This window comes from Scophthalmus maximus, chromosome 3 (assembly GCF_022379125.1).
Source record: "Scophthalmus maximus strain ysfricsl-2021 chromosome 3, ASM2237912v1, whole genome shotgun sequence".
NCBI lineage: Eukaryota > Metazoa > Chordata > Actinopteri > Pleuronectiformes > Scophthalmidae > Scophthalmus > Scophthalmus maximus.
In genome coordinates, this window is record NC_061517.1 from 29,460,778 (window position 1) to 29,487,195 (window position 26,418).

General features: G+C 42.0%; 5 protein-coding genes across 6 annotated transcripts; 2 read left to right on the forward strand and 3 right to left on the reverse strand.

Annotated features, from left to right (window-relative positions):
• Positions 1 to 1,261: 1,261 nt before the first annotated feature.
• On the reverse strand, positions 1,262 to 3,920 carry las1l (LAS1 like ribosome biogenesis factor). The gene has a single exon (XM_035644588.2). The coding sequence runs from the start codon at positions 3,722 to 3,724 to the stop codon at positions 2,003 to 2,005; it is 1,722 nt and encodes a 573-aa protein (XP_035500481.2). The 5' UTR covers positions 3,725 to 3,920; the 3' UTR covers positions 1,262 to 2,002.
• Positions 3,921 to 5,317: 1,397 nt separating this feature from the next.
• haus7 (HAUS augmin-like complex, subunit 7) lies at positions 5,318 to 9,566 on the forward strand. Its single transcript, XM_035644600.1, has 9 exons — positions 5,318 to 5,473; positions 7,051 to 7,166; positions 7,272 to 7,342; positions 7,475 to 7,536; positions 7,668 to 7,858; positions 7,969 to 8,080; positions 8,179 to 8,388; positions 8,493 to 8,604; positions 9,102 to 9,566. The coding sequence occupies exons 1-9, from the start codon at positions 5,393 to 5,395 to the stop codon at positions 9,161 to 9,163; spliced, it is 1,017 nt and encodes a 338-aa protein (XP_035500493.1). The 5' UTR covers positions 5,318 to 5,392; the 3' UTR covers positions 9,164 to 9,566.
• A 352-nt stretch (positions 9,567 to 9,918) lies between these two features.
• mrpl49 (mitochondrial ribosomal protein L49) lies at positions 9,919 to 10,697 on the reverse strand. The gene has a single exon (XM_035644618.1). The coding sequence runs from the start codon at positions 10,675 to 10,677 to the stop codon at positions 10,141 to 10,143; it is 537 nt and encodes a 178-aa protein (XP_035500511.1). The 5' UTR covers positions 10,678 to 10,697; the 3' UTR covers positions 9,919 to 10,140.
• A 2,577-nt stretch (positions 10,698 to 13,274) lies between these two features.
• On the forward strand, positions 13,275 to 18,917 carry si:dkey-93l1.9 (uncharacterized protein LOC562339 homolog). Of its 2 annotated transcripts, none has more exons than XM_035644619.2 (4): positions 13,275 to 13,673; positions 16,368 to 16,602; positions 17,358 to 17,496; positions 17,580 to 18,917. In XM_035644619.2, exons 1-4 carry the CDS (start codon positions 13,620 to 13,622, stop codon positions 17,662 to 17,664), a joined length of 513 nt encoding a protein of 170 aa, XP_035500512.1. In that variant the 5' UTR covers positions 13,275 to 13,619; the 3' UTR covers positions 17,665 to 18,917. The 2 variants fall into 2 exon arrangements, with proteins under 2 accessions (XP_035500512.1, XP_035500513.1); XM_035644620.2 differs by having other exon boundaries at positions 13,379 to 13,673; positions 17,361 to 17,496.
• Positions 18,918 to 19,286: 369 nt separating this feature from the next.
• Positions 19,287 to 26,204, reverse strand: emd (emerin (Emery-Dreifuss muscular dystrophy)). The gene is made up of 8 exons (XM_035644613.2): positions 26,170 to 26,204; positions 24,494 to 24,659; positions 24,004 to 24,082; positions 23,403 to 23,498; positions 22,070 to 22,104; positions 21,950 to 21,975; positions 20,589 to 20,648; positions 19,287 to 20,498 (listed from the first exon to the last, which is right to left on the reverse strand). The coding sequence occupies exons 1-8, from the start codon at positions 26,187 to 26,189 to the stop codon at positions 20,309 to 20,311; spliced, it is 672 nt and encodes a 223-aa protein (XP_035500506.1). The 5' UTR covers positions 26,190 to 26,204; the 3' UTR covers positions 19,287 to 20,308.
• Between the last annotated feature and the right edge of the window lie 214 nt (positions 26,205 to 26,418).

The following is a 26,418-nucleotide window of genomic DNA, read 5'->3' on the forward strand; positions in this document are numbered from 1 at the left end:
GAACTAACATTGAAATAACACTTTGTATTGAAATAACACTTTGCAATGAACTAACATATAGCTAACTAATGACATATAGCTAAATAATGGAATAACATATAGCTCAAAAAATACTGACACCTATAAAGCTTGACATACGCTATACTTAAGATTTTATAACGAATCATTGCAGAGCCCGCACTACGTGCGTTAGACTAATTAACATACAGACAGTAGATGTCACAAGATGTTCTGTCCAGACCAAATTTAGCCTAGGACAGCAAAATAATTACACAATGAACGATTACGATAAGTCCAGACACATAGTTGTGCGTTTCACCCACGTACAGACCGCGGGATAAATAGCAAATTAACTATTGTACCAGGTTCCTGTCCTCTGCGCGATCCAGCCCTGGTTGGCGACTCGTGAGACAGAAACCCAGAGACTCTGTAAGTACTGTTATTGCTTGGAGCAAATAAACATGATTTGATTGAATGCATTGAACTCATGACTGTTTTCTCCCTCTGAATAAACGAACCCACCGCGAGGACATGGCCGAGGTCTAGGACGAGAATCCTGCCGAACAATTCTCATCATCATAGTTTGATTATCTGACTTCAAATTTAGAACAAATATTTTGAGTGTTTTTTCTGTTTTAGTTGTTTGATCCTTTTATTTTCATTTCACTTTGTGGAATGTGTGTGTGTGAATGCACCTGCATTTATTTACTTCCTCCATTACTGTAATGAGTTCTGTTTGTTTACAAACAAGAACATTGTGAAAATCCACAATGCAAAATGTAATCTTTAATGAGTTACTTGGAGTATGCAATGTAACAGATTTTTAAAAATGTATTTATTGACCATTTTATCCATTCATTCATTCATAAATCCATTCATTAATGTTTGCGTCGAGATTCGTGTTGGTCAGTGGTGAAACTGGGCTTTCACCAGCAGAGGTCCTTGACAAGCAGCGATTTTAAAAGCTTTAAGTAATGAACCTTTTTTCGATAGACTTGTGTTGAAAAAAATATTGCTGCTGCTATTAAATGTTTGTTAAACTAACTCTCACAATGCGGTTTGCTGTGACACCCATCAAAGACATAGCAATATATTAAGACAAAGGTAATATTCTCTTAATGCGTTTTCTTTTATCTTTCACACAAACCCATTTTATTGTGAATGTATACATCACAGGGTATGTAAGCAGACAGTGCAAGCATAACAAACAAGGACAGTTTCTTCTCATTCTCACAACACCCTGCACAATAAATCATATTCCTTCAGTAAAGAGGTTTTTATTGAACACAAGTGCACAACAGGGGATGTATTCAATCTACACCAAAACTCTGGGTAACGACCAACAACTTAAGAGAGCAGGTTAACTTGCAAGGCAGGTGTAAGAATCAAAAATGAACTGCACAACACATCAGTGAATTTTTGCTTTCTTATCTCACTACATGTGGTAAAACAAATATCTGCACCTGTGGCTGAGCAATGTCTTTGACATATTTTAGACAGAGTTTACAAAACAACGGCTGTTAGAAATGCTTCACATTAGGGCTGCAACTAACTGCTATCTTCAATAGCTAATAATCTGCTGATAAAGGTCTTATTTTTTAATTGATGAATCTGTAAAATTAAAAAAATAAATAATTAAACGTGGTTAGATACTGTCACTGACGAGCTCCGGGAAAATATAATGGACATTTTTCAACATTACTTCAGAAAATCAACATTTTATAGTAATCAAAAACAATCGTTAGTTGCAATCCTAGAAAGGCAGTGTTCCTCACATTTGTGAAGCTGGAATCAGCGAACATTTGGCGTTCCTGCTTTATAATTTGACTTGTGTTGATCAACTGATTTACAATCCTGTTTATCCCACAACAAACACTGTTTAGTTTTGAAGTTTTCATATTTTGAATATTTCTCTTTTTCAAAGTGTCAAAGCAACAGAAAGCACCAGTTCAACGAAGTGCCAGCAGCTAAAGGCCTTTATTTCACAGTATTAAAAAACGACTCAAAAAAGTTGCAGCCCAGATTTCAGCTTGTTCACATCGCTGTGGTTCCAAAGAAGGCCATCCGCTGTCCTCACGGGTGCAGACACTCCAGGGGCGCTGCGCGCCGTGTTGGTCTCCAGCTCCACTGGCTGGTCAAAGACAGTCATTGTTGAGTAGTTTTCCAACATGAGGCATGACGGGTCATCCGACTGTCCAGGGACTTTTCCCAGAGGATAGTTCTTCCACAAAACTTTATCAGCACACACCTGCCACGGAGAACCTCTGAGCAACTTTGCTCTTTCAGCCCAAGCATCGGCCGATTTGTTCTCCTGGGAAGACTCGCTGCGCTCCGAGTCAGCCCTGGAACGCCAGGGCTGGCTGTGGTGCCGCGAACGCTGCAGCTTCTCATGCAGACTCTCCAGTGTGTATATGGGCTGCTGTTTCTGCTCCTGAGAAGGGTCGAAGTTTGAGTGTGCTGTCTGTGTGTAGATGGAGCAGAGCTGGAGCAGCCTCTGTCTGGTTTCCAGGGGCAGAGGATGCTCCATGTCATCCAGGATTAACTGGAGCAGGTGAGGCGTGCTGATACAGGGAGCATCCAGGCACGCTGAGAGCAGCTGCTGCCACCTCAGCTGGATGCGGTTTACAAAAATCCTGTCCTTCATTCTGTCCTTCTTCTGGCCCTTGGTTTCAAAGTGGTATTCAAACTTGTTGCTGTTACAGAAGACGAATTCGGAAATCCAAGCAGAGAGGTAGAAAGCCCTGTGATCCTTCTGCTCTTTGGCAAGTAGCTTCAGTTCAACAAAGAGCTTCTCCAGGAGGAGGTGAACGATGGCTGGGGAGTTGAGCATCTTCAGGAGGGGCAGCCAGAAACGCAGGAAGGTTTGAGGGAGTCTGGGTTCAGTGGGACTGGCGCTGGTGTCACAGCCTAAGGTTTGCAGCTGTTCAACAGTCGGAACCAGGAATCCATCTTCCAACAACACTTCGATCAGCAAATCACTCGACTCCAAAGCTAACTGCTTAATCTCACCTAGTAACCAGCTCATGTCTGCAAAGGGAGCTGGCCACAGGCTCTTCTCTCGGTCTTCAGGAAGCCCATCGAAAGCCTGGTACTGCTCCTTTTCAAAAGATATCAGCAACTTCCGGGCATTCTTGTAGGCTTCCATTTCTTTCTGCCTTGCAATGAGCTCATCCTCCTGGCGTCTCAGGTCCGTCTCATCGTCCTCTCCGTTGGACTGTGACTCCCAGTCCTCACTGGGCCCTCCCCCCAGCTGCCTGGACCAGTACTCGTGCTGGAGCCACTCCAGGACCACGTTGCACCCCTTTCTACACCACTTCAATGTGGGGAGCTTGCGGTGTGTGAAGTCATGCCTCAGGTCTACGACCCACTCGGGGATGTTCAGGTTCCCAGCCAGCCGCCGCAGAGGTCGAGCCGTTTTCCCCTGCTGTCGCTCGGTGATCAAATTGACAAACCGCACCAGAGCCGCCCCGTAGAGCAGCACCAGGTCGTCTCCTTCCAGCTGTCCCGACCGGTCCAGCGCCTGGCACCTCACCAGGTCGGCCGTGCAGTCCACCGCCACAGGGCAGCTGCTGGTATACCTGCACTTCCAGGCGGAAATCCTGTGCAGCGCATGCCTCTGTAAGGAGGAATCCTTGGAGTACAGATACTCCAGGACCTGGTCCCACTCCGCTTTGTTGACCCATGCTACCACATGGCGCTTTTTCTCTGAGACCCTCTTCTTCATTCTAACGACGGAAGCAGCGTAGACTCCGGTTAACTGTGTCCACACATAGAAACGGCCGTTTTCTGACAGCCACTCTCTTCAAGCTCTCACAGAAACAGACCTTTTTTTAAATTATCCCAGCGTGCTCAAGTAGCGAGAGGCACAATTTACGTTAACGACAGTATCGCATCCCGGAAGTTCCGTTTCTACACCTTCACTTCCCGTTTTTGTCACGAATGCCAACCAGCGGTAAGGCGCATTGCCGCCACCTACTGGATCGGAGTGTGTATCGGGAATCTAACTGGTTCGTTGTGTAACATGTAAGATCCTGTTTATTGATTAATAATAATCAATTATATTTCGATCTCTGATGAATAATTTTTCCCTCTTTCGCTAATAAATAATTGTATATATATATGACCACAGTGTAGCCTGAAGATTACTGTCCTCCGTCATGGATCTCTCCTCTCCATCCTGCCTTTCACACTTTCCTTTCAGCTTTTGCTTAGTTGTGCTCATCATATCAAATGTAATGTTGTGGGGTTTTTTTTCTTCCTTTGCAAATTCCAGCAAATGCTGTAGGATGCAGAGATACCCTGGAAAATGCATTTATGAGTGTGCATGACATCATTTTCTGACTTAAGAGTGATTTCATGATGTCACTTATCACAAGATATCTTATGATGGGGGAACATTCTGTGATCAATATAAGTTTGAGAGGGTCTACTAAATGTAGATACCCTCCCAAATTATATTCACACCACACACAGGGGCAAAAATAAATAAATAAATCAATACAAACATTTTTATTAAATGAACATGATAAGACATGCTGAAGTGGACATTGTATTATTTTTGTTCTTGGTAAATATAATAATGTATGACCAAAATAAATCAAACAAACACTAAGAGGGACAAAAGAGTACAACTGAAAAATGAAGACAGGGTTTATGTGGGCTCAGGCACATGTGGGTTTGAGTAGAAATGATGAGGTGACAACTAGCATTACATAGAGACAGCATCAATTTGCAAGTTCAAATAAACAAATCAGAGGTCACATCAATAGTTCAGAGAAAAGCAACAGAAGAATGGCAAGAAACTTGAAACTTGGATACAAGGGGCAGATTTCTATACAGGTGGACAGAAGTGTAGAATCTTATTCAGTTTATTAGGCAGACTGAAATAACGGGTAGGATGTGGACGAATGCAATCTTGATGACGAGGCTGAGACTGGGACATTGTGGGCTGGCAGGGGAATTGTTTAAGATGGAAAAGCATGAGGATGGCTTGAGTGGAAACTGCAAACAGCAGCAAACTGTGACACATACACACATATTAATGGAATGCATTCAATTTACAGAGAAGAGAGTGCAGCTATATGCGGCTGTAAAAGACCTGGGCGCTGAAACAGTTTCAATTAAACGGTTTCCTTAACCCTACAATAAAACAAACCGGAACGGTGAAAGCAGTCATAAAACACATCAAGGAAACTGGACTGATCCTATTGATATATATATATTTTTTAAATGGATATAACTATGCCCTGTGGGTGGCAGCAATGTGCCCTTGGACATCTAGACCGCCGGAAATAAACAACAAGAAGAAGAGGGTCGGACGTAGCTGCCCTCACTCCGGGGCAGAAGGGGGCAGTAGTGCACCTGTTACGCCGGCTGCCAACTGCCGTTACAAATGAAGAAGAGAGCAATTCTGAAAATGGCGGCTGCTTTGAAAGAAAAGGAGCTTGTGCGACTTGTTTATGATGCATTGCAGGTAAGAGAAGTCCAACCTACGGGAACAAATATTTAAGTCAAACGGAATAGTTCGCACGTTTTTTTTTGGCCTAATCTAATTGCCTAAAGTAGTGCTACGTTGATTCGGTCTGTTAGGTCACGGTAGCACTTCGGACGTGTGATTCGTTCACAAACCTTTTTATACGAAAAGCTTGGCGCTCAGATCTGAAAGACCTTTTCACCAAAACATGTTATACGGCGTTTTGTGATCGTACTACTATCTTGTGGTTCCGACGCGATAACGTGATAAACCGACGGTTTAATCCAACTCGTCCGCCTAGACGTCTCCACCAAGGTGTGTGTGGGGACCTAAATCTGTTTACACTGTCGGACAAGGCACATCACCATGATGTGGATCAATGCGAAGGCTTGTTTTAGGGTCAGGGTAGGCAAGTGGTCCAGGAAATGAATGTAAGTCAATGTAAACTCCTCGAAAGTCATAGAGAAATAACTGTGTGTGTGTGTGCGCGTGTGTGTGTGTGTGTGTGTGTGTGAGTGTGAGAGAGAGAGACACACACACACACACACACACACACACACACACACACAAAGTCACTTTATATTTTAAATAAAATTATTAGTAGTAGTTTGGACCATGACATTATGACACTTGATTAGAGCAAAACCAGAGTGTAGTTTTTACCCCAGTGTATGCAATTCAACCAAATCAAAGAATCTCATCATCAACCGCTTATCCGGGGTCGGGTCGCGGGGGCAGCAGCTTCAGTAGGGGGCCCCAAACCTCCCTTCCCCGGGCCACATTAACCAGCTCTGACTGGGGGATCCTGAGGCGTTTCCAGGCCAGTGTGGAGATATAATCTCTCCACCTAGTCCTGGGTCTACCCCGAGGACTCTTCCCAGCTGGACGTGCCTGGAACACCTCCCAGGGGAGGCGCCCAGGGGGCATCCTTACCAGTGGCCCGAACCACCTCAACTGGCTACACAAAGGAGCAGCGGCTCTACTCCGAGCCCCTCACGGATGACTGAACTTCTCACCCTAGCTCTAAGGGAGACACCAGCCACCTTTCAAATCAAAGAATGAAAAAAAATAAATATATATATATATATACTATATATAATAAATATCCCTTATTTGAGGACATAATGGTAAACTGTCATTATAGATATAAAGATATATTTGTTTTGGAATTTCTGTCTTAATTTCTCAGTTTGGGATCAACAAAGTACATATATCTTATCTTGTTGTAGATTGTTGTTGATTTTTCATTATTATATAGAGATAGGCTGTTAGTGGTTTTATGATGTCAGCAGTTTAGACCAAAAACAATATTTTGACAAATGTCATATTCAGAAAAGCACATTTGTTAAATTCTTCCATGCGCCATCAGTGCATATAAAACATGCAACACTGTAACTTAACCAAAACCCTACGTAATATAGATTGTTCAATGTCTAATCTCCTTCACCTTTTGTTAAATTTTTCTTCACAAAAAGCCCAGTATTACTACTGTCACTCTTTAACTACACAGTATTTTTTGCAAAGAATGAGTTGATATTTACAATTCAATATTCCTTCTGTGTTTGGTCTTTGTTGAGGCTGCATCCTGTCCGTTGGTGGAAGGTCTGTACCTTCAGGAGACTGACAGCATGCTGCAGCTGCTGTGTACTCCCTCTCAGCACCGCACCGACATACTGGCCTGGATCTGCAGCAGGTGGAACAAACTACATCGAACATCACCCCGTTCTTATCCAGATGTTTTTAAAGAAATAGAAACAATACAATAACATCTGCCTTTTCTTGACTTGTCACTTTACAGTATCAACCCAAATTTTGCCACTTCCAAGGCGACATCAATGAGATCCAAAGACTCAGATGTTTTGACTAAAGGTAACAGTCTTGTCTTTCAATGTCCAAGTATCTGCCACACCCCCACTGCCTGAGTATTTCATACGTTTAGTTACACTACTCTTAACTGAAATGAGCTCTGATGCTACTGTGGTGGTTTTTTTGTTTAAACAGAAATGGCCCTGCTTGGGCAGGAGCTGATGCTGTGCAGAGCAGTCGACCTGGACCTGATCAGGGTGAGAGTTTGCATAAAATTGTGTGGCTGTGATTAGTTTACATAAATAGATGTAGATATTTCATTGCCACGTTAAACACCAACAAAAATGAAATGTTTTCGTTTGTGTCATTTGTCTGACCATTTATCCAGGGTGATGCGAGTCTTTACCGGCAGCTTCAGTTCCTGGAGCAGCTTTTAACTCTGGTCACTGGCTGCCAGAAGTCTGCTGGGGACAGAGTGGATGAAGAGAAGCTACTGAACGAGTTCTACTCGGCCGAGAATCTGCCTTACCTCACGCAAATGCTGGAACCCACATTCGACCCGTGGCCTGAACACATCAAGTATATACGTTGTCTTTGATTGTCCTGATTTTCCTTTGAAATCTTCTTCTTTCTGTTGCCTTTATATTTGTCTCCTCTCTAACCTCTTTCTACTTTTCCTGACCTCACAGGGCTTTACACAAAGGCAACAAGTCCTCTCAGAAGCCAAGTACACAAGAGGATGCTGATGTTGCCGCCCTTCTACAAGAGACTCAGTCAGCACTGGAGCAGCTACAGTCAGAGGTATGTGTTGATGTGGCCTGCATTTTTATTTAGCCTTCAACTGAAACAGGAGGTGTTACTTCATGTCGCCGCAATAACAAGTGCTGTGTTCTCCTCAGTGTGACTTCCTGAATGAGGAGCAGAGTCCTGGCGTCTTCTCTCCTGGCTCATTGCGCCTGGCGGCATGTGACCTCCAGCAGTTGATGGCTACTTTTAGGCATGTTTATGAAACGGACCTGAGAGTTTATTGCAGCAGAGACCCCCCCAGCTTCAGCACAGAGACAGATGTCTTCCAGAGAGTACACCAGCTGCTGCTGGCCTGCAACACGGTACTCTCACATATGTAGGAAATGGATGCTGCCATCCACGTGCCAACTTAAGGCTGAGCTGTGGTAACTGTCGCCTTTTCCCCCTTGTATGTCTTGTTTGTCAGGAGCTGGAAATGCTAACTGAAGTAACAGAAGCTTCTGTTTCCATGAACGAGGACATAAACAGGCTACAAACGCAGCCTCGCTACTGGAGGAGAGGAGAGAGACACACGTTACGTAAGTGACACAAACACGCTCACAAAGTGTTGTTAACACATTCGATTTTTTTCCTGCTTTTGGCTTTATGCCTCAGAGCCGGCGATAGCGACATCTACCTGCCCCGTTCTCGTGGAAGAGATATCGTAGGAACACTGAGGGAATTTCAACAAATTTGGCAAAAACATTCAATTGGCCTCGAGGATTAAACTGATTAGCTCTTTATACATTTTTTGGTCAAAGGTTAAAGGTCACCGTGGCCACACAAAACACATTTTTAACCATAACTCATGGATTTATACAGTTTTGACAGTTATGTCAGGTAGAATAAAATTATGAAGTTGTGACATTTTTTAATCACCAATGGTCAGCTTCACTGTGACATCATAATGTTCTGCCCAAACACTTTTCTGGCCATTAATAAACACCATAGCTTGGGGACAGAAGGGGAGTAACCTGCTGGCAGAGGCAAACAACCGTGAGATAGTAATTCTTATTTTTCTTTGTTTGTGTTGCAGCGGACCAACTAGCAGAACTCACCAGGCGAATTCGAGAGTTGCTCTCCCCGTGTCATTCCTGATGGCAATTACTTGAAACCACCAGGGTGAATGTTTCACTGCGGAGGTGCTGAAACTCGGCATCAAACAGTGGTGACCACTAATGATTATGTTGTTTGATGTCACAAAAGTTAACCAGTGAGAGTGACTGTTGCTCACACGTATTTCTGGTGAACCGCACACGTCTTTCTGTTCCTGTGTCACAGTAAACGGTTTATCACTTTAAATTCAGTTTGACTGACGTGTGGCTGGTGTCGTGTAATCATTCACATCATAATACTGGTGACCATATATTCTACAGCAATGAATAGTTTCAGTGGAACAGTAAATGTATAATAACATTCCTCCTAATTCATTTTTGTTTTGTCCCTTGCAGAAAATGTTAATATTGTATGACTGAATAAATTTAAATATTTTAAACTGCAACTGTCATTCAAACATGTTTGCTTTTATTTGGTGTCATTTCAAATTTTTAAAGCTGACAAATGAGTTGATCAACTCTTCTGATAATGAATCAACTGTTTGTCAGGACAGTAAATTTACCTGTTAAGGATTCACTCATTAAGTATCATTTAAAAAAAAATGGAATATGGCATGAATAAAAGAAGTAATTTAGTTACAACCTGACTTTAATTCAGTGAAAAGCCGAACCATCTCTGACAGAGAAGAAAACCTCAAAGGACTGTGCTGTTAACAGTTTGATGACATGAAGGTGAAACAGTCAGTGTCATGTGCACATCTGTCTGGTTCAGTTGAGTAATGACATCAGGCAGTGGGCTAAGCTTCGATATTTAATGTTATATTCATTAAACAAGTATGTACAGTTTAACAGCATATGATCCTGCAGCTTCAACATCTGTCTGGTGGGTTAGGGTTCAGTGTTTCCTCTGTGAGAGAGTGAAACCAGGTTCAGACAGGCCTGCAGGTGCAGAGTCCTCTTCTCTGTGGTCCCAGAGCAAGGTGCTCTCTGGGACAGTCGTGGGAGAACAGAGCCGCTGAGTCAGAAGCCTTTGCTGGCCAACCATTCCTTCAGCTCCTTATCGAAGTGACCTTTGACCGTCAGGGTCATGGTGACCTCGTTGACCTGTGTGGGCAGCTCTCTCCCAGTCACATTCTTCAGGTACTGCTGCACGTCCTTCTCCAGAGCCCAAATGTCCCCCTCCACTTTCCGTATGAGTGTTGTTTTGCGTCTGCCGTGGGTCAGGTCGCTGTACACCGGGATGTTGTGCATACGGGAGCGGCGGATCATGTACGGCAGCGGCGGCGGTGAATCAGCCGGGGGCATCCAGCCGGACGGAGTGGGGCCGGCGTGGTGAGGTGGCGCGGGGACCCGTGACAGCGGGATGAGCCGCTCTACGAAGCTGTATTCTTCCACAGACTCTATTACCGCCATTTTTTTCTCTTCTGGAGCAGCGTCACAAACGAACCTGAGCCCGACACCGGCGACAGGAGGCCCCCGGGTCCGACGGTGCAGGCTGAAGGCTCCATGAAGCGACCTGCGGAGCATGATGGACCGGAGGGTGAAGGAGACCGCCATCTTCTTTTTTTCGTTCTCGATCTTCGTTTGTTTGTCGGATGTAAAACCAACTGTGAGGTGCACAGCGCCACCTACGGTACCGGAGTATGTAGAACAGGTTCTGGTTCATAATCAGGATTCATAATTCAATATCCGAATTAATAATGAATCAATTAATTAATACATTAATAATTCAATACCACAATTACGTGCAAAATATATATATATATAATATATATATATATATATATATATATATATATATATATATATATATATATATATATATATATATATATATATATATATATATATATATATTGTATATATACAGTACAGACCAAAAGTTTGGACACACCTTCTCATTCAATGAGTTTCCTTTCTTTTCATGACTATTGACATTGTAGATTCACACTGAAGGCATCAAAACTATGAATTAACACGTGGAAATATGTACTTAACAAAAAAGTGTAAAACAACTGAAAATACGCCTTATATTCTACTTTCTTCAAAGTAGCCACCTTTTGCTCTGATTACTGCTTTGCACACACTCTGCATTCTCTTGATGAGCTTCAAGAGGTAGTCACCTGAAATGGTTTACACTTCACAGGTGAGAAGGTTATTATTGTCAGGTTCAATAAGTGGGATTTCTTGCCTTATAAATGGGGTTGGGACCATCAGTTGTGTTGTGCAGAAGTCAGGTGGATACACAGCTGATAGTCCCACTGAATAGACTGTTAGAATTTGTATTATGGCAAGAAAAAAGCAGCTAAGTAAAGAAAAACGAGTGGCCATCATTACTTTAAGAAATGAAGGTCAGTCAGTCCGAAAAATTGGGAAAACTTTGAAAGTGTCCCCAAGTGCAGTCGCAAAAACCATCAAGCGCTACAAAGAAACTGGCTCACATGAGGACCGCCCCAGGAAAGGAAGACCAAGAGTCACCTCTGCTGCGGAGGATAAGTTCATCCGAGTCACCAGCCTCAGAAATCGCAGGTTAACAGCAGCTCAGATTAGAGACCAGGTCAATGCCACACAGGGTTCTAGCAGCAGACACATCTCTAGAACAACTGTTAAGAGGAGACTGTGTGAATCAGGCCTTCATGGTAGAATAGCTGCTAGGAAACCACTGCTAAGGACAGGCAACAAGCAGAAGAGACTTGTTTGGGCTAAAGAACACAAAGAATGGACATTAGACCAGTGGAAATCTGTGCTTTGGTCTGATGAGTCCAAATTTGAGATCTTTGGTTCCAACCACCGTGTCTTTGTGCGACGCAGAAAAGGTGAACGGATGGACTCTACATGCCTGGTTCCCACCATGAAGCATGGAGGAGGAGGATGGTTTGGGGGTGCTTTGCTGGTGACACTGTTGGGGATTTATTCAAAATTGAAGGCATACTGAACCAGCATGGCTACCACAGCATCTTGCAGCGGCATGCTATTCCATCCGGTTTGCGTTTAGTTGGACCATCATTTATTTTTCAAAAGGACAATGACCCCAAACACACCTCCAGGCTGTGTAAGGGCTATTTGACCAAGAAGGAGAGTGATGGGGTGCTGCGCCAGATGACCTGGCCTCCACAGTCACCAGACCTGAACCCAATCGAGATGGTTTGGGGTGAGCTGGACTGCAGAGTGAAGGCAAAAGTGCCAACAAGTGCTAAGCATCTCTGGGAACTCCTTCAAGACTGTTGGAATACCATTTCAGGTGACTACCTCTTGAAGCTCATCAAGAGAATGCCAAGAGTGTGCGAAGCAATAATCAGAGCAAAAGGTGGCTACTTTGAAGAAACTAGAATATAAGCAATATTTTCAGTTGTTTCACATTTTTTTGTTAAGTACATATTTCCACATGTGTTAATTCATAGTTTTGATGCCTTCAGTGTGAATCTACAATGTCAATAGTCATGAAAAGAAAGGAAACTCATTGAATGAGAAGGTGTGTCCAAACTTTTGGTCTGTACTGTATAACAGCATATGATCCTGTATATATATATATAAACCAGAATTGTCAAACCTCAGTGCTTGCAAATAATTTCCCATAAAAGTAGAGATTGTTTTTGACATTCTGGTAATCTAAATATATTTTCTGTTGGAAGTGTCAGTGAAATCCATGTCAGCATACACAACACCAGGACTGCAGCTAGTTAGACAAAACAAGAGCATTCAGTAGATACACATTCAAAATATTGAATATCTGAACGATAGACTGTTATTTTGCTGTACAAATACTTTTTACACATATTTACACAGGTTTTGATAAACACCTGTATTCTAAGCATTCAGTATTTGTGGTAAAAAAAAAATATGTAGAAATTGTAGCATTTAGTACAGGAGTCATCTACTGGGAAAATGTCAATTATAATAATTGAAAAAAAATACAAAAAAATTAAATGTTGTAGATACTGCATTTATTTACATAATTCATTATTTATTTATTAAACGTTTAAACACTTTTCCATTCTCTCATGGGCTTAACTGCAATAGACTTATCCATGTGACGAAAGATCATTACTGCATTAATAATGTAACAGTGTTCATAGTATAGACATGAAAACCAAACAACCAATCATTCTGGAATGAAGCGGGACTTTCACCTTATGAGTCTCCAAATCAAAGTAATGGAGTTTTGCTTATAATTGAAATAGTATGTCAAAGCAACAACATTTTATGACGATAATGATGATTTATCACACATAGAGGAGACAACGTAAGAACTTCACATCGTTCACTGTGAAGAGCCTCCAAACACTCTCATGGACGTATCATTGTTCGGAAGGGAGGGTTGGCGGTTGTGCTGTAGCTGAAGCAGCACAGAGGCAGACAGTGGGAGGGGTCCTCTCCAATGCAGGAGCAGCCAAACTCGTCAGTCCTGTTGACTCACCCAACTTTCTCTGCGACTCGAGCAGCAGTGAACTCCGAGACTAAATCTGAGCACACTTCATCCAACACATTGAGGGTGGAGAATGGACAGACTACACGGACAGGACATGCCGCTGAATAAAATGGATGACGTAGAGGTAAGAACAACAAACTGATAGGGACCCTCCTGTTGCTCTTCTGTTCAATACTTGAGTGCAGATCATTGTTATTCACCCAAGTGTTTGCAATGTGTTCAATTATATAATTATATTATGTATAATTATGTCACTTGTCTTTTTTGATGACAGAAAACAACTCAAAACCGAATATCTATCTGTCTGTCTGTCTGTCTATATCTATCTATTTATCTATCAAGTTATCAATCTATCTATCTGTTTGTCTGTCTGTCTATCTGTCTATATCTATCTATTTATCTGTTGTCTGTCTGTCTGTCTATATCTATCTATTTATCTGTTATCTGTCTGTCTGTCTGTCTGTCTATATCTATCTATTTATCTATCAATCTATCTGTCTGTCTGTCTGTCTATATCTATCTATCTATCTGTCTGTCTGTCTGTCTGTATCTATCTATCTATCTAGCTAGATATGTATCTGTCTGTCTGTCTGTCTGTCTCAATCTATCTATCGATCTATCTATCTGTCTTTCTATTTATCTGTCTATCTGTCTGTCTGTCTGTCTCAATCTATCTATCGATCTATCTATCTGTCTTTCTATTTATCTGTCTATCTGTCTGTCTGTTTGTCTGTCTGTTTGTCTGTCTGTCTGTCTGTCTGTCTGTTTGTCTGTCTGTCTGTCTGTCTGTCTGTCTGTCTGTCTATCTGTCTATATCTATCTATTTATCTATCAATCTGTCTATCTGTCTGTCTGTCTATATCTATCTATCTATCTGTCTGTGTGTCTGTCTGTCTATCTGTCTGTCTGTCTGTGTATCTGTCTGTCTGTCTCTTTCTATCTATCTATCTATCTATCTATCTGTCTGTCTGTGTGGCTATATCTATCTATCTTTCTATAATTTGTCTGTCTGTCTGTCTGTCTCTATCTTTCTATAATCTGTCTATCTGTCTGTCTCTATCTATGTGTCCACCTATCTTTCCATCTATCTGTCTGTCTGTCTGTCTGTCTGTCTGTCTGTCTTACTATCTGTCTGTCTCTATCATTTGTAGAGGGCCGTGATGTTTTCTGGTAAATTTTAATAAAAGTTGTTTTAAAAAAATCAAATCTATCTATTTGTAATCTATCTATCTATCTATCTGTCTGTCTGTCTGTCTTACTATCTCTTTCTATCTATTTATCTATCTGCCTGTCTCTCTGTCTGTCTGTCTTACTATTCAATTACAATTTAATTTCAATTTAAAGTAGCTTTATTGACATGGGAAACACGTTTAAATTGCCAAAGTATGTGTCAAAAAACAACAAATAACAACGTACATACATAATAGCAGTGGGCTAGTTATTTACATATGGAGCTATATATATATATACATACACTGTCTTACTATCTGGCTGTCTATCTATCTATTTATCTATCTATCTATCTATCTGTCTATCTGTCTATCTGTCTCTGTCCTTTCCAAGCCATTGGTAATGGATGATGTCATAAGTGATCACACTTAGGTACAGAACAGCAATTTATATTCACCCATTTGGCAGACAAATGATGGATAATACTAAAACTGCAGTACAGAAGTAGACCTTGTAGTAAGTACTTCACTGTCTTCTTTATGAAAAATAATAAGAATATATATAGTTGTCCTATTATCAAGAGGGAGGAAATCACATACAACTTTGGTTCATGGCACCAATTTTGGGTCCTTCTCTACAGCCTCTTCAGCTGAAGCATGACCCGTATTTACTTATTTGTATTCTCTGGTTGGGGACCACTGCTCTAGAGTCCGTTTACAGGACTGTCAGTGGTGACAGAACTCCCTGTGAACAGTGTTTTCTTTTTTTCACATAGCTGACAGATGCACATAGAGATGAATGACAGCATTGGGACTCAGAGAGAGTTGCGCCCAGGTGTGCCATCTCACGGGCAAAGCCCTGAGAAAATGCCTTTTTCTAGTCATGTCACAAAACAGTAACTTCCTCTCAGCAGTGTGGTGGGAGCTAAAGGTAGACGTGTAGTGACCAGGACGACAGCTCACCTGTCCTCAGGGTTGCGTGTCTGACATCACCTCAAACAAAGCTCCTCCTGCTCATGTGCAGTTCAGGGAAGAGAACATCAGCAGCATGTTGTGTCTTGTTGCCTTTCCCTCCAGCCCAGGTGATCACTTGTCGCTCTGCCACTCCCATTCCTCTCACAGCCACACCTGTGTACATAGTAACCGAACACAACACCTTTCTGTGTTGGGATGAAACCATCTTGACGTGTGCACATGAGTACAGAGAGTGATCACATCTGTAAAGGTGTTTGCTCTTATCAAGGCTTTCCACTGATGATTGTTTGACCATATGAACAAAGCCGAACAACGCCGAAAGTTTGAAAAGCTGACTTCTAACATACTAAATAATATTTGTATAGCTGAAAATGCTAAATTCAGAAAAAGGCCAAATTCAGAAAAAGGCCAAATTCAGAAAATCCAAACAGAATACGCTGTTGATATGAGCCGAATGACATTGTGAATATTGTTATATTTGGAATAAAGGTGGGATATTAGTGTGCATGCAAACGTACAGACTGTTCTTTAGGAAAAACTATGTTATCCTTTACTGTCAAAGTGGGACTGTAAGTATGAAACAGTGGCTGCGATATTGCACCTCTGTGACGTTGTTTTTTGAACAGAAGCTGGAACTTGACTTTCTTTCTCTCCTGTCCTCTCCACACTTGCAGGCTTCGAAAGCCATCTCTGGAAAAGTGCATCGCCCCATCAACATGAATCACTATGCCACGAAGAAAAGTGCGGCTCAGAGCATGCTGGACGTGGCCTTGCTGATGGCCAACTCGTCTCAGCTGAAAACCCTTCTCTATGTGGGGCCCCAGTACCGGTTCTACATCCCCCTCATTGTCCTGCTGTCCCTGTCCATCTCGTTACAGGTCGCCGTGGGGCTGCTGCTCGTCTTTATTGGCAAGTGACTCGGACATTCTCCACCTTTCTTGCACTTAAAATGAACTCCCTTTCCATTGTAGAATCTGTAAGTTTGGATGTTGAAAGGAATGAAAGCAGACATACAAAGACGGGTTTATGAGACGTGTATCGACATTGATGAATCAAGAGAGAACAACACAACTTGAAAACAAACTCCTACCTGCATGACAAAGCCTAGACATATTTACAACCCCCCCCATTCCAGTTTGCTCCAGTTTTGAAATGATACAAACATCAGACAGACTGGTTGGTCTTGGCTTGGCTTGGCTTCATTCAATAGCAACATCATGAGTCAAATCGTTACAGGAACAGAATCAGACAGAGGCCTCACATGAGCGCAGTCTCCAGAGTTAAACCTCACAGAGCTGGTTAAGGCTGAACTGAACAGACAAAAATCTTTCTGATGTACTTGTTCTATGCTTTTGTTTCAGAGTACACTGAATTATGTACATTTCAGTAACAACTGGAAAAAATGAAGGTTGTTCTAAAACACCTGACCAGTAGTGTACATTTTTAATATTTATTTTTGTCTTCAAGTGTGTATATCAGCAGTGTCAGGATTTCAGAAGCACAATAGTTTTTTTGTAATCCCTAACTAATACAACCCCCCCTCCCTCCTAAATCCAACATCAGAGGTTTTATTTTTTAAATAAAAACATGTCTTCTTTACAGTCGGTTCTGTCTTCCTCCTGTTGCTGATTTTGTTTTTTATCCGTTGTGCTTTTCTGTGCCAGCAGTGAAGTATGATCTGAATGACGCGAGGAAACATACCAAGTTGAACACGATGAACAACATATCGACAATATTTGTCTTCTTCACAGTCCTCATCAACATCTTCATCACAGCGCTGGGCTTTGAGGGACACTCCGTCATGTAGGTTGTGACGGGACACACCGTGACATACAGTCTCACTTACTGTTGAAAACCCTCATGACTTTCTTTCTTTTTATTCGTAGGTCATCGGTACCACAAGTGCTGACAGTGATGGAGCCTCTGCTCCCCCCTAAGCCCATTGACCACAACATCACTGGAATCATTTAGACTAGACCTTTGGACAATAAGAACACATCTCCTCAATTGTGTTATCTCAAAGCATTGACATCTTGCAGGGTTGTGGTGGGACACTGAGCTCTCTGGTCAAGGAATATCCAGTTCGAAAAAAACCTTTTTATTCATGAATGTATTTTATGGATAAACCATCACCATTACTGCTGAGAGGCTTTGTCTGGGATACAGGATCACCAAGTCAAACATAATCAGTGACCATCAGCCCGTTTCTAAACTCAGGATCCCAGCCATTAAAATCAACTGGGCCAAGATTGACAACCAAAGACCTCAGTTTGAAAACACTGTCAGTCTCATCTTGCTTTTAGTTCAGATGCCAACAGACTCTCATACACTTTGCTGACCCCTGACCTTTGCTTTTTTTGATGCCAAACTATGTAAAGCTTCTGCCGTGTAAATTTAACAGTGCATTCTATTTTTTCTGTCATTTTGTTACCAAATCAATGTATTACTTATTACTTACCAGTATTAAGTAAACATGACGCTAGTTTTGTTAATACTTGACTCTTACTTTCACCTCAGTAACATTTGTAGATCCTACAGGAATTCTCTCGTTTCAAGTGTCATGTTTTTCTAAAGGTTCAGACACTGTATTCTAGAAGTCTCAAAGAAGCTGGACACCAGATTGAAATCATTGTTTTTAATTCCTATAAAAAAGTCTTTGGTTTTTGCTTGCACATATGAAAGACCGCCACAGTTCACCAATCACAAGTTTTGTGCGACATGACATTATCATCTATATCTCACAAATAAGAACAAATATTATAGCAAAGCTGCATAAAAATAGTCAAATACAAAAACTCTGCATGGCCGGCAAACATTTTATGCAATCAAGCAAAGAAATTAAAGGAAGCAAACAACATTATTCTTGTTTTTTTTACTGTCAGCACATCCCATGAAAAGACCAAAACCATGTTCAGTCAAACTCTGTTAATCTGTCTCACTTTTCTATTCTGCCTGTGACCCGTCGTCAGACAAAAGGCCAAAAAAGATTCACTCAATATTATACTAAAAATGTCTGTGCTTGTTTTACAGTATATTCTGAGGCTGATTTTAAATATCAACAATTATTTTAAGTGGTTCTTTTCTATTCTAGTTATCTCATCTGATGATTTGTGTTTCGCTATATAGTTATTGTTGTTGTGACCAAATCAACCTACAGGTATCAGAGTTTCTTCTCATATCATATTAAGAGCTTTATATTCATGGTTCTGGCTGTCTATTGTAATGAACAACTCAGCCTCTGCCGCATGAACGTGCTCATAACACTTTTTACTTTACGCCGCTGAGCTATTTTACTTTCACTTAAACATGGCTACTACTACGTGGACCAACAATGAAACTCAAGCCCTGCTCGCTGTCTGGAGCGAGAAAAACAGAGCACATCAGAGACATCTCCGTTCACTCCAATGGACCAGTTTTTTTCCCAGCAATGGTGGTTCATGGAGCCTCTCAATACTTCCTGAAGTGAGGAGCAGCGCATTAGAGTAGCAGCAGAATGGATCAATGGATGTGTCTGTTGCACTTATGAAGGGTAAGACGTTTAAATAATCAGATTGTATATTATCAGCACATCTGAATCAGATCTACATGCGCATTAAAGCATGTTAGTGGATTTTGATTTATGATTAATTTATGATTTAAGAAAACTTATTGACTAACTACATAGAGTAACTACATAGGCATTACAGTCTGCTTTATTGTAAATCGATACATTTATTGACTATTAATGACCAAAAATCGAATTTCTTTCGCTCTGAATAATGGATTCGAATTGCACTTCAAGAACTATCTGAAGTCTGCATTTTGGACTTCTGTTGTCACGACTCTCATTCAACGGCGCTGGAGAAAACTATCCAGGACGACCTGAATGGGCGACAAGAACGAGAAGGCGTGCAGGGATATCGCAAGCAAGCTGGAGGAGATGGGGATCCAGAGAACCTGTGTACAGTGCCAAAAGAAATCCAAAAAACTCCGGCAACAATACAAGCGCATCGTGGACCACAACAGCACCAGTGGTGCCGAGCGGCAAACGTTCTGGTTGTTTGATTTGATGGACGCAGTGCTCAACACACATCATGAGACGTACCAACAACTGTTGCACAAAGCAAAAGTAAAGTGGGCAGTGGCTTTATACGTCATTGACTCAGGGCGGCGCATCATCAGTTGAGAGCACACCCACAACCAGGTAGCCCTGCTGTAATAGAAAAGCAACCCCCCGTTGCCCTGGGCAGACGAGCCGAGCCAAACTGCATATACGGAAAAACGTCACAGGAATTTTTTTTGTCAATTCATGGGATTTGGTGACACCAAGAAATATAGAACATGGCCAGCCGTTAAAGGTGCATGGAATGTGGAAATGTTTGCATTTCTATTCTCCACAGTGGTTAAACTGTGTATTAGAATAAGAAAAATAACAAGATAAGACAAAGAAAAAGGAAAAACAAAACAACAACCCGTGATTGCCACTTGAACATTAATGGAGAAGAGATGTACTTATCAAAAAATACTTTTCTTCTGTTTCAACATCAACAATGTTAAACAAAATATTAAACATAGCAGATTATTTTTGTATACTTGACTAAACGTGACTGGAGGGGATCTTTAACAAAAAATTATATCACTGAATGCCAAAGGGATTTTCTTCGTCGGATATCATGCGGCAGTAGGCATAGTAGAGGACAGCTGCTAACACAGCTAACAGCAGCAGGCGAATCACCTTCCACATGATGCCTCCAGACTTCCTGACAGGCTCCTTGTATCGCACTGCACTGTGATTGGCCGTTCTGTTAGTCATCTGGATAGCGGGCCTAAAGCATGCGAGGTAAGAGAAAATTTAGACCTGGCGATGAACTCTTTTGATCAGACACACTTTAAGTTTATACAACAACAAGCCTCACTCTGTATCTTGGTCTGATTCCTCGTCGTCATCTTGCTCAGCATTGCCTCTTCGTTTCAGCCTGGGTGGAGGAACAATTTGCATGTGAATTTCAATCGAGCAATGTAGTCAAAGAAATGTATGCAAATTAACCAACATTAATTGAGTAATCGAGAGGCCATAGTGCAGTTTATTCTCAGAGTACATTCAAGCATTATACTGTAATGTTCTCTACTTGATTAAGTTCATGTTATGCTACTGTATATTTTTGTGTGGTTAGTAGTTATTTTAGAGATTCAAAACATTAACAAGAGCAATACCCTGTTTTCAAAGAAAATCTCCTTGTTTCAAATGCTTTCTAAATTTAGGATCAACACATGGGTCCACAGATATATTTTTAATTATTGGATGAGTTTGCATTTTTGGTGCAGACATTTGTGGTCCCACCAGTCCGTCAAACAAGCTGTACTTTGTGTTGTGCATTAATTAGCAAATGCTAACACGCTAAAGCACTGAACTAAGATGGTGAACATATGCAGCTTCACAGGGGTGCTGGCTGTAGACTGTTATGGGGATATTTACTTACTGTTGCAAATTATCACCATTTATTTTGTGTATTTCCTTCATTTTAGTGGGGATTTACTGGGGCAACATCCATTCTACTACATTTTAAATGCTGTTTCAAAACTGAAACGATGTCCGTCCACACAAGCGTATTAGCTCCATATCCTGTATTAATCTCAATCTATACTAACACACCTCAAAACACATATCACGTGACCATTCACATACACTGAGCATGTGCATGCCGGTGTAAACAGGAAGCTACTCTGCAGTCTGTTTGTGCCCCTCAATACTACTACCCAATCCTGGCGTTTTCAAACGCAACGTTCACGTCTGCCGTCTAGTGTAGACGGCAGACGTGAACGTCGCGTTTTAAAAGAGTAAAGTGGTCACTTGACTTCAAATGTGAAGGAGCCCAGCAATAGTTTATCCTATTTGCAAAAAGCAACATGTGTTGTTCATGAATGGACAGTCATGGAGCACTAAACTGAACTTGAGGTTTTTGCTGCGTAACTCGATTTCTGTGATGTAGAATAAGCCATAATTAATTAATTCATTAATTGGAATTGATCAGGGGGAATTAATAGATTCATTATTCCAGACTGTATATTCCCACAAACAAGAAATCGAAAACGACAAACGGAACATCTGGGGGCAGACAGGATTCCACCGCAGGAGTATTGGTTGTTTCCTGGTTCTCTGTGTGCACTGCGGTGAACTGGGACTTGAGGGTGACAGGGTGGGTCGGTCTATAGGGGCCCGACAACAACTTTTACCCCCTTTTTCTGAGTGTGTGTTACAGTATAAAACTGTACTCACATGTCTGCAGAACCCTCATGTCTAACCTGTGGGAACAAGAGCAGAACAAACTGTTAAAAGGATTTTCAGTCACAGACACAAACCCACACAAACAGGGAGAAGCTGACAATCAGGACTCACTGGACTGTGGTATGTGATGTAGGTAATCTCCTCTTCTGTAAAGAGAACAAAAACAAAACACATCACACTTCGGACCTCGCTGAAATAAGCATGAATGATTTTGAATATGTTTTCAAAATGTGAATTGATAGTTAGTGTATTTGTATTAGCAAACTTGTCTCCAATTGGCTCTGGAGAAATGATTTTTCTCAAGTATTTTGAGTTGAACAGGACTATTTTGATGTATGGTGTTCAGTATAGATCAGTGTTTCTTGGGGTCGTGAGTTTCAACGGGTCTCTCAGAAATCACACACCCTCACCCAGGTCAGCCACCTAGCATGGTTAATCAAGCCCGCCACCCATGGCCGTCCTCTCATGATCCACGGCAACCTTGTAAAAAACTCTGCCTCCTCGGCCATCTTGACGTCCCTTCGCCTTCTGGTCTCCGATGCCCAGGATGACGTAGACCCCACAGAGACTGGGTTGTGAACCCTGTCCATTCTACCTCAATAGCCTTGCACCAGGCTCAGCATACTTTGCCTTCTTCCTCTCAATTGGCCTGCGCAATCAGAGACTGCAGAGATCATCACCACGTTGTGCCTTAGCGCTGTTGTAGCTTCAGTCTGTTGTCGTGTCCATAAAAGGCCAAAGCTGCTCTGTCTCCAATGTAGTCCACTTCTGTAGGAAACTGGTGACCCTCCTCGAAGCTGCAAAGCCATCGACTGAGAAGATCAGGACCTCATTGACCAAGAGGGGCTAGAGGCAGGATGCTCTCGGATGGATGCTGTGCCTCAGTCCCCAGGCTCTTCACTTGTTTCTCGTTGATGGATGGTATCTGGGTGCTGCCAAATGTGGAAGCGGAACTTGTCAATGGCTTTTGCTTTCTACAGCATCAGCGTTCTGGAAGCTCATACAAGCCCAGGTATCAGCTGCTTTAGGCCTCTCCAGCATCCACCTGCTCGCCAGGAAAGATGTTGTCATCCGTCAGGTCATCCACAGCTGTCGGAGGCTGGACTCGGTCAGGGGTCTTCTGCACTGAACCTCACCAGACTTCACCAACATGTTCACAGAGAGCGCAAAGGGGAGCACTGCTAAAACGCTCCCTAGTTCCAGCTTCTCGTTACTGCAGATCTCCTGTTATTGTCTAACTTATGTGATTGTAAATTATCTTTGGGATTTGGATTGCTGCTCGGACAAAAGGGGGTCTGGTAAAGATGTGATAATTTTAGGTAATAATAACAAGCAACAGATTTTATATCTTTGCCAACCTATATGAATATAGGATATTTATATACAAATAAACAATCAACCAAATATCAGTGTCTGCAGGCCAGCAGACTGCAGAGCATCCTACCTTCCTCTCTGTAGTAGGTCTTATCAGAGGAGGATTTGGCTGGAGTCTTCTCCATGGCATTTTCAAGCTTCTTCTCGTACAGCTTCCGAGTAGAGCCTATGTTCACACAAACACAACAGGAAGGGCTTCATAATACAAACCACAGTAAACAACAAATATGCAAAAAATGACTTGTCTGCATCATGTAGGACATTGAGTTTCATTCTGTGAAACGTTAAAATGAACAACTGTTAAGATGAATTGGTCATATGAAAATTGGCTTAAGAGGTTTGATCCATCTTATCATTTCAAGGTGTATTGCCTCCCAACATACAGGATAGAACAATTTTTTTTCAAAAAACAACACATCGGAGCGATCAGAAGCTCGAGCGTGGGCAAATGTCAGGAACTAGAGCAAATTCAGTGACATCAACAACATCATCAAACAAGACTTAACAAGGCTGACTGGCTGTGCACTGCAATCACGGAGACATGAGCGGATAATGTCTTTTTTCCTGCTTTGTAGTTACAATTGTGTAATTAGACAATTACAGTTGCCACTCTTCTGTCATTGTGTGTGTGTGTGTGTGTGTGTGTGCGTGTGTGTGCGTGCGTTTCTTACCTACTATGGGTCCGTGTTTAATGCCATATTCAGCAAGCAACTTGCTGATCTCCTCATCACTTTTCTCACTTAATGACATCTGCAGACAGACAGACCGACAGACAGACAGACAGACAGACAGACGGATGTATGGATGTATGGCTAGATCATGGAGAGGAGGAAACGGGAGGAGACTCGTAGAGCAGGATATAAGAAACTACCCGCCAACTACTGGGAGACTCCACAGTTAAAAACTTTTCACAAAGTTGAACTGGACCAAAAAGGAAACGTGATTTGACGCTTGATCCGCATGAAAAAGACACAGCACGTTAACAGGCCTTTTAATTCATACAGCCGTGGTCAAACTTCAGACGAAAGACTGGCGAGATAAATCGGACTTCGCCGCATTTTTTTAAAAAGAAAATCTCGCGGGAGCATCAAACGCAACGCGTTTATAAAATGAAATGGTTGGTGTAGATGTTTAAAGTTGGAGTGACATGATTTCACTTACCTCAGAAAAAACGATAAAACAGTTCTTTGCAGAAACAGTGGCTGAGGCGCGGAGCTTGGAGGAAGCTGGGCAGAACGGGCCGAGCAGTAGGCGTGACCCGCGGCACTGATTGTGGACGTCACTTGACGCAGCTCTGCCTCTGGGGTTCCGCAGTATGTCGCTGGTGCTGCGTGTTCGATTCATACATAATTATTCATACTGGATACGCAAAGAAACGTTTCAGTTTCTGCAGAGGACTATATGGAGCATGCGTCACGCTTCTTGAACTATCACCACAGCAGACATCTTAGTGACAGAAGGGAACGCAAATGCAAAAATAATTGATGGTTCAGTTCCATTTCGCCGCTTGCGGGTCGCGCACGTTTTCACGGTCGCCATTTTGACGAGAACTCATGGGTGAACAACGCAGGTGTAAGCGATGACGTCAGCGACGACAGTGTTCGTCAAGAGTCCTGATTCATGTGATCAGTGTAGGCGCTGTCACCCTATTCATCATTAGTGTTATTACTGACACCTGTGCGCTTCATCATTAGTGTTATTACTGACACCTGTGAGCTTCATCATTAGTGTTATTACTGACACCTGTGCGCTTCATCATTAGTGTTATTACTGACACCCGTGCGCTTCATCATTAGTGTTATTACTGACACCTGTGAGCTTCATCATTAGTGTTATTACTGACACCTGTGCGCTTCATCATTAGTGTTATTACTGACACCTGTGAGCTTCATCATTAGTGTTATTACTTCATCATTAGTGTTATTTCTGACACCCGTGCGCTTCATCATTAGTGTTATTACTTCATCATTAGTGTTATTACTGACACCTGTGAGCTTCATCATTAGTGTTATTACTGACACCTGTGAGCTTCATCATTAGTGTTATTACTGACACCCGTGCGCTTCATCATTAGTGTTATTACTGACACCCGTGCGCTTCATCATTAGTGTTATTACTGACACCACTTCGCTTCATCATTAGTGTTATTACTGACACCTGTTCGCTTCATCATTAGTGTTATTACTTCATCATTAGTGTTATTACTGACACCCGTGCGCTTCATCATTAGTGATATTACTGACACCTGTTCGCAACATCATTAGTGTTATTACTGACACCTGTTCGCTTCATCATTAGTGTTATTACTGACACCCGTGCGCTTCATCATTAGTGTTATTACTTCATCATTAGTGTTATTACTGACACCCGTGCGCTTCATCATTAGTGTTATTACTTCATCATTAGTGTTATTACTGACACCCGTGCGCTTCATCATTAGTGTTATTACTGACACCTGTGAGCTTCATCATTCGTGTTATTACTTCATCATTAGTGTTATTACTTCATCATTAGTGTTATTACTTCATCATTTGTGTTATTACTGACCCCCGTGCGCTTCATCATTAGTGTTATTACTGACACCCGTACGCTTCATCATTAGTGTTATTACTTCATCATTAGTGTTATTACTTCATCATTAGTGTTATTACTTCATCATTTGTGTTATTACTGACACCCGTGCGCTTCATCATTAGTGTTATTACTGACACCCGTACGCTTCATCATTAGTGTTATTACTTCATCATTAGTGATATTACTTCATCATTAGTGTTATTACTTCATCATTAGTGTTATTACTGACACCTGTGCGCTTCATCATTAGTGTTATTACTGACACCTGTGCGCTGCCCACCATGACACGTCTGCTGTGAATTCATCGTAACTTGAGCTTTTAACTCTGCCTTTTCCCGTCCTACCTACAGAGCTGGTTCTCTTCTCAGCGGGAGGAATCACCACGGTAACGTATGGCGAGTGGCTGACCTGCTGACCTGCTCCGGGGCAGGCGACGCTCCAGATAATTAGAGATCAAACTCCGTCAACAGCCCCACTACTGACCAATCAGATCAAAGGACAAAGGAGTTCAG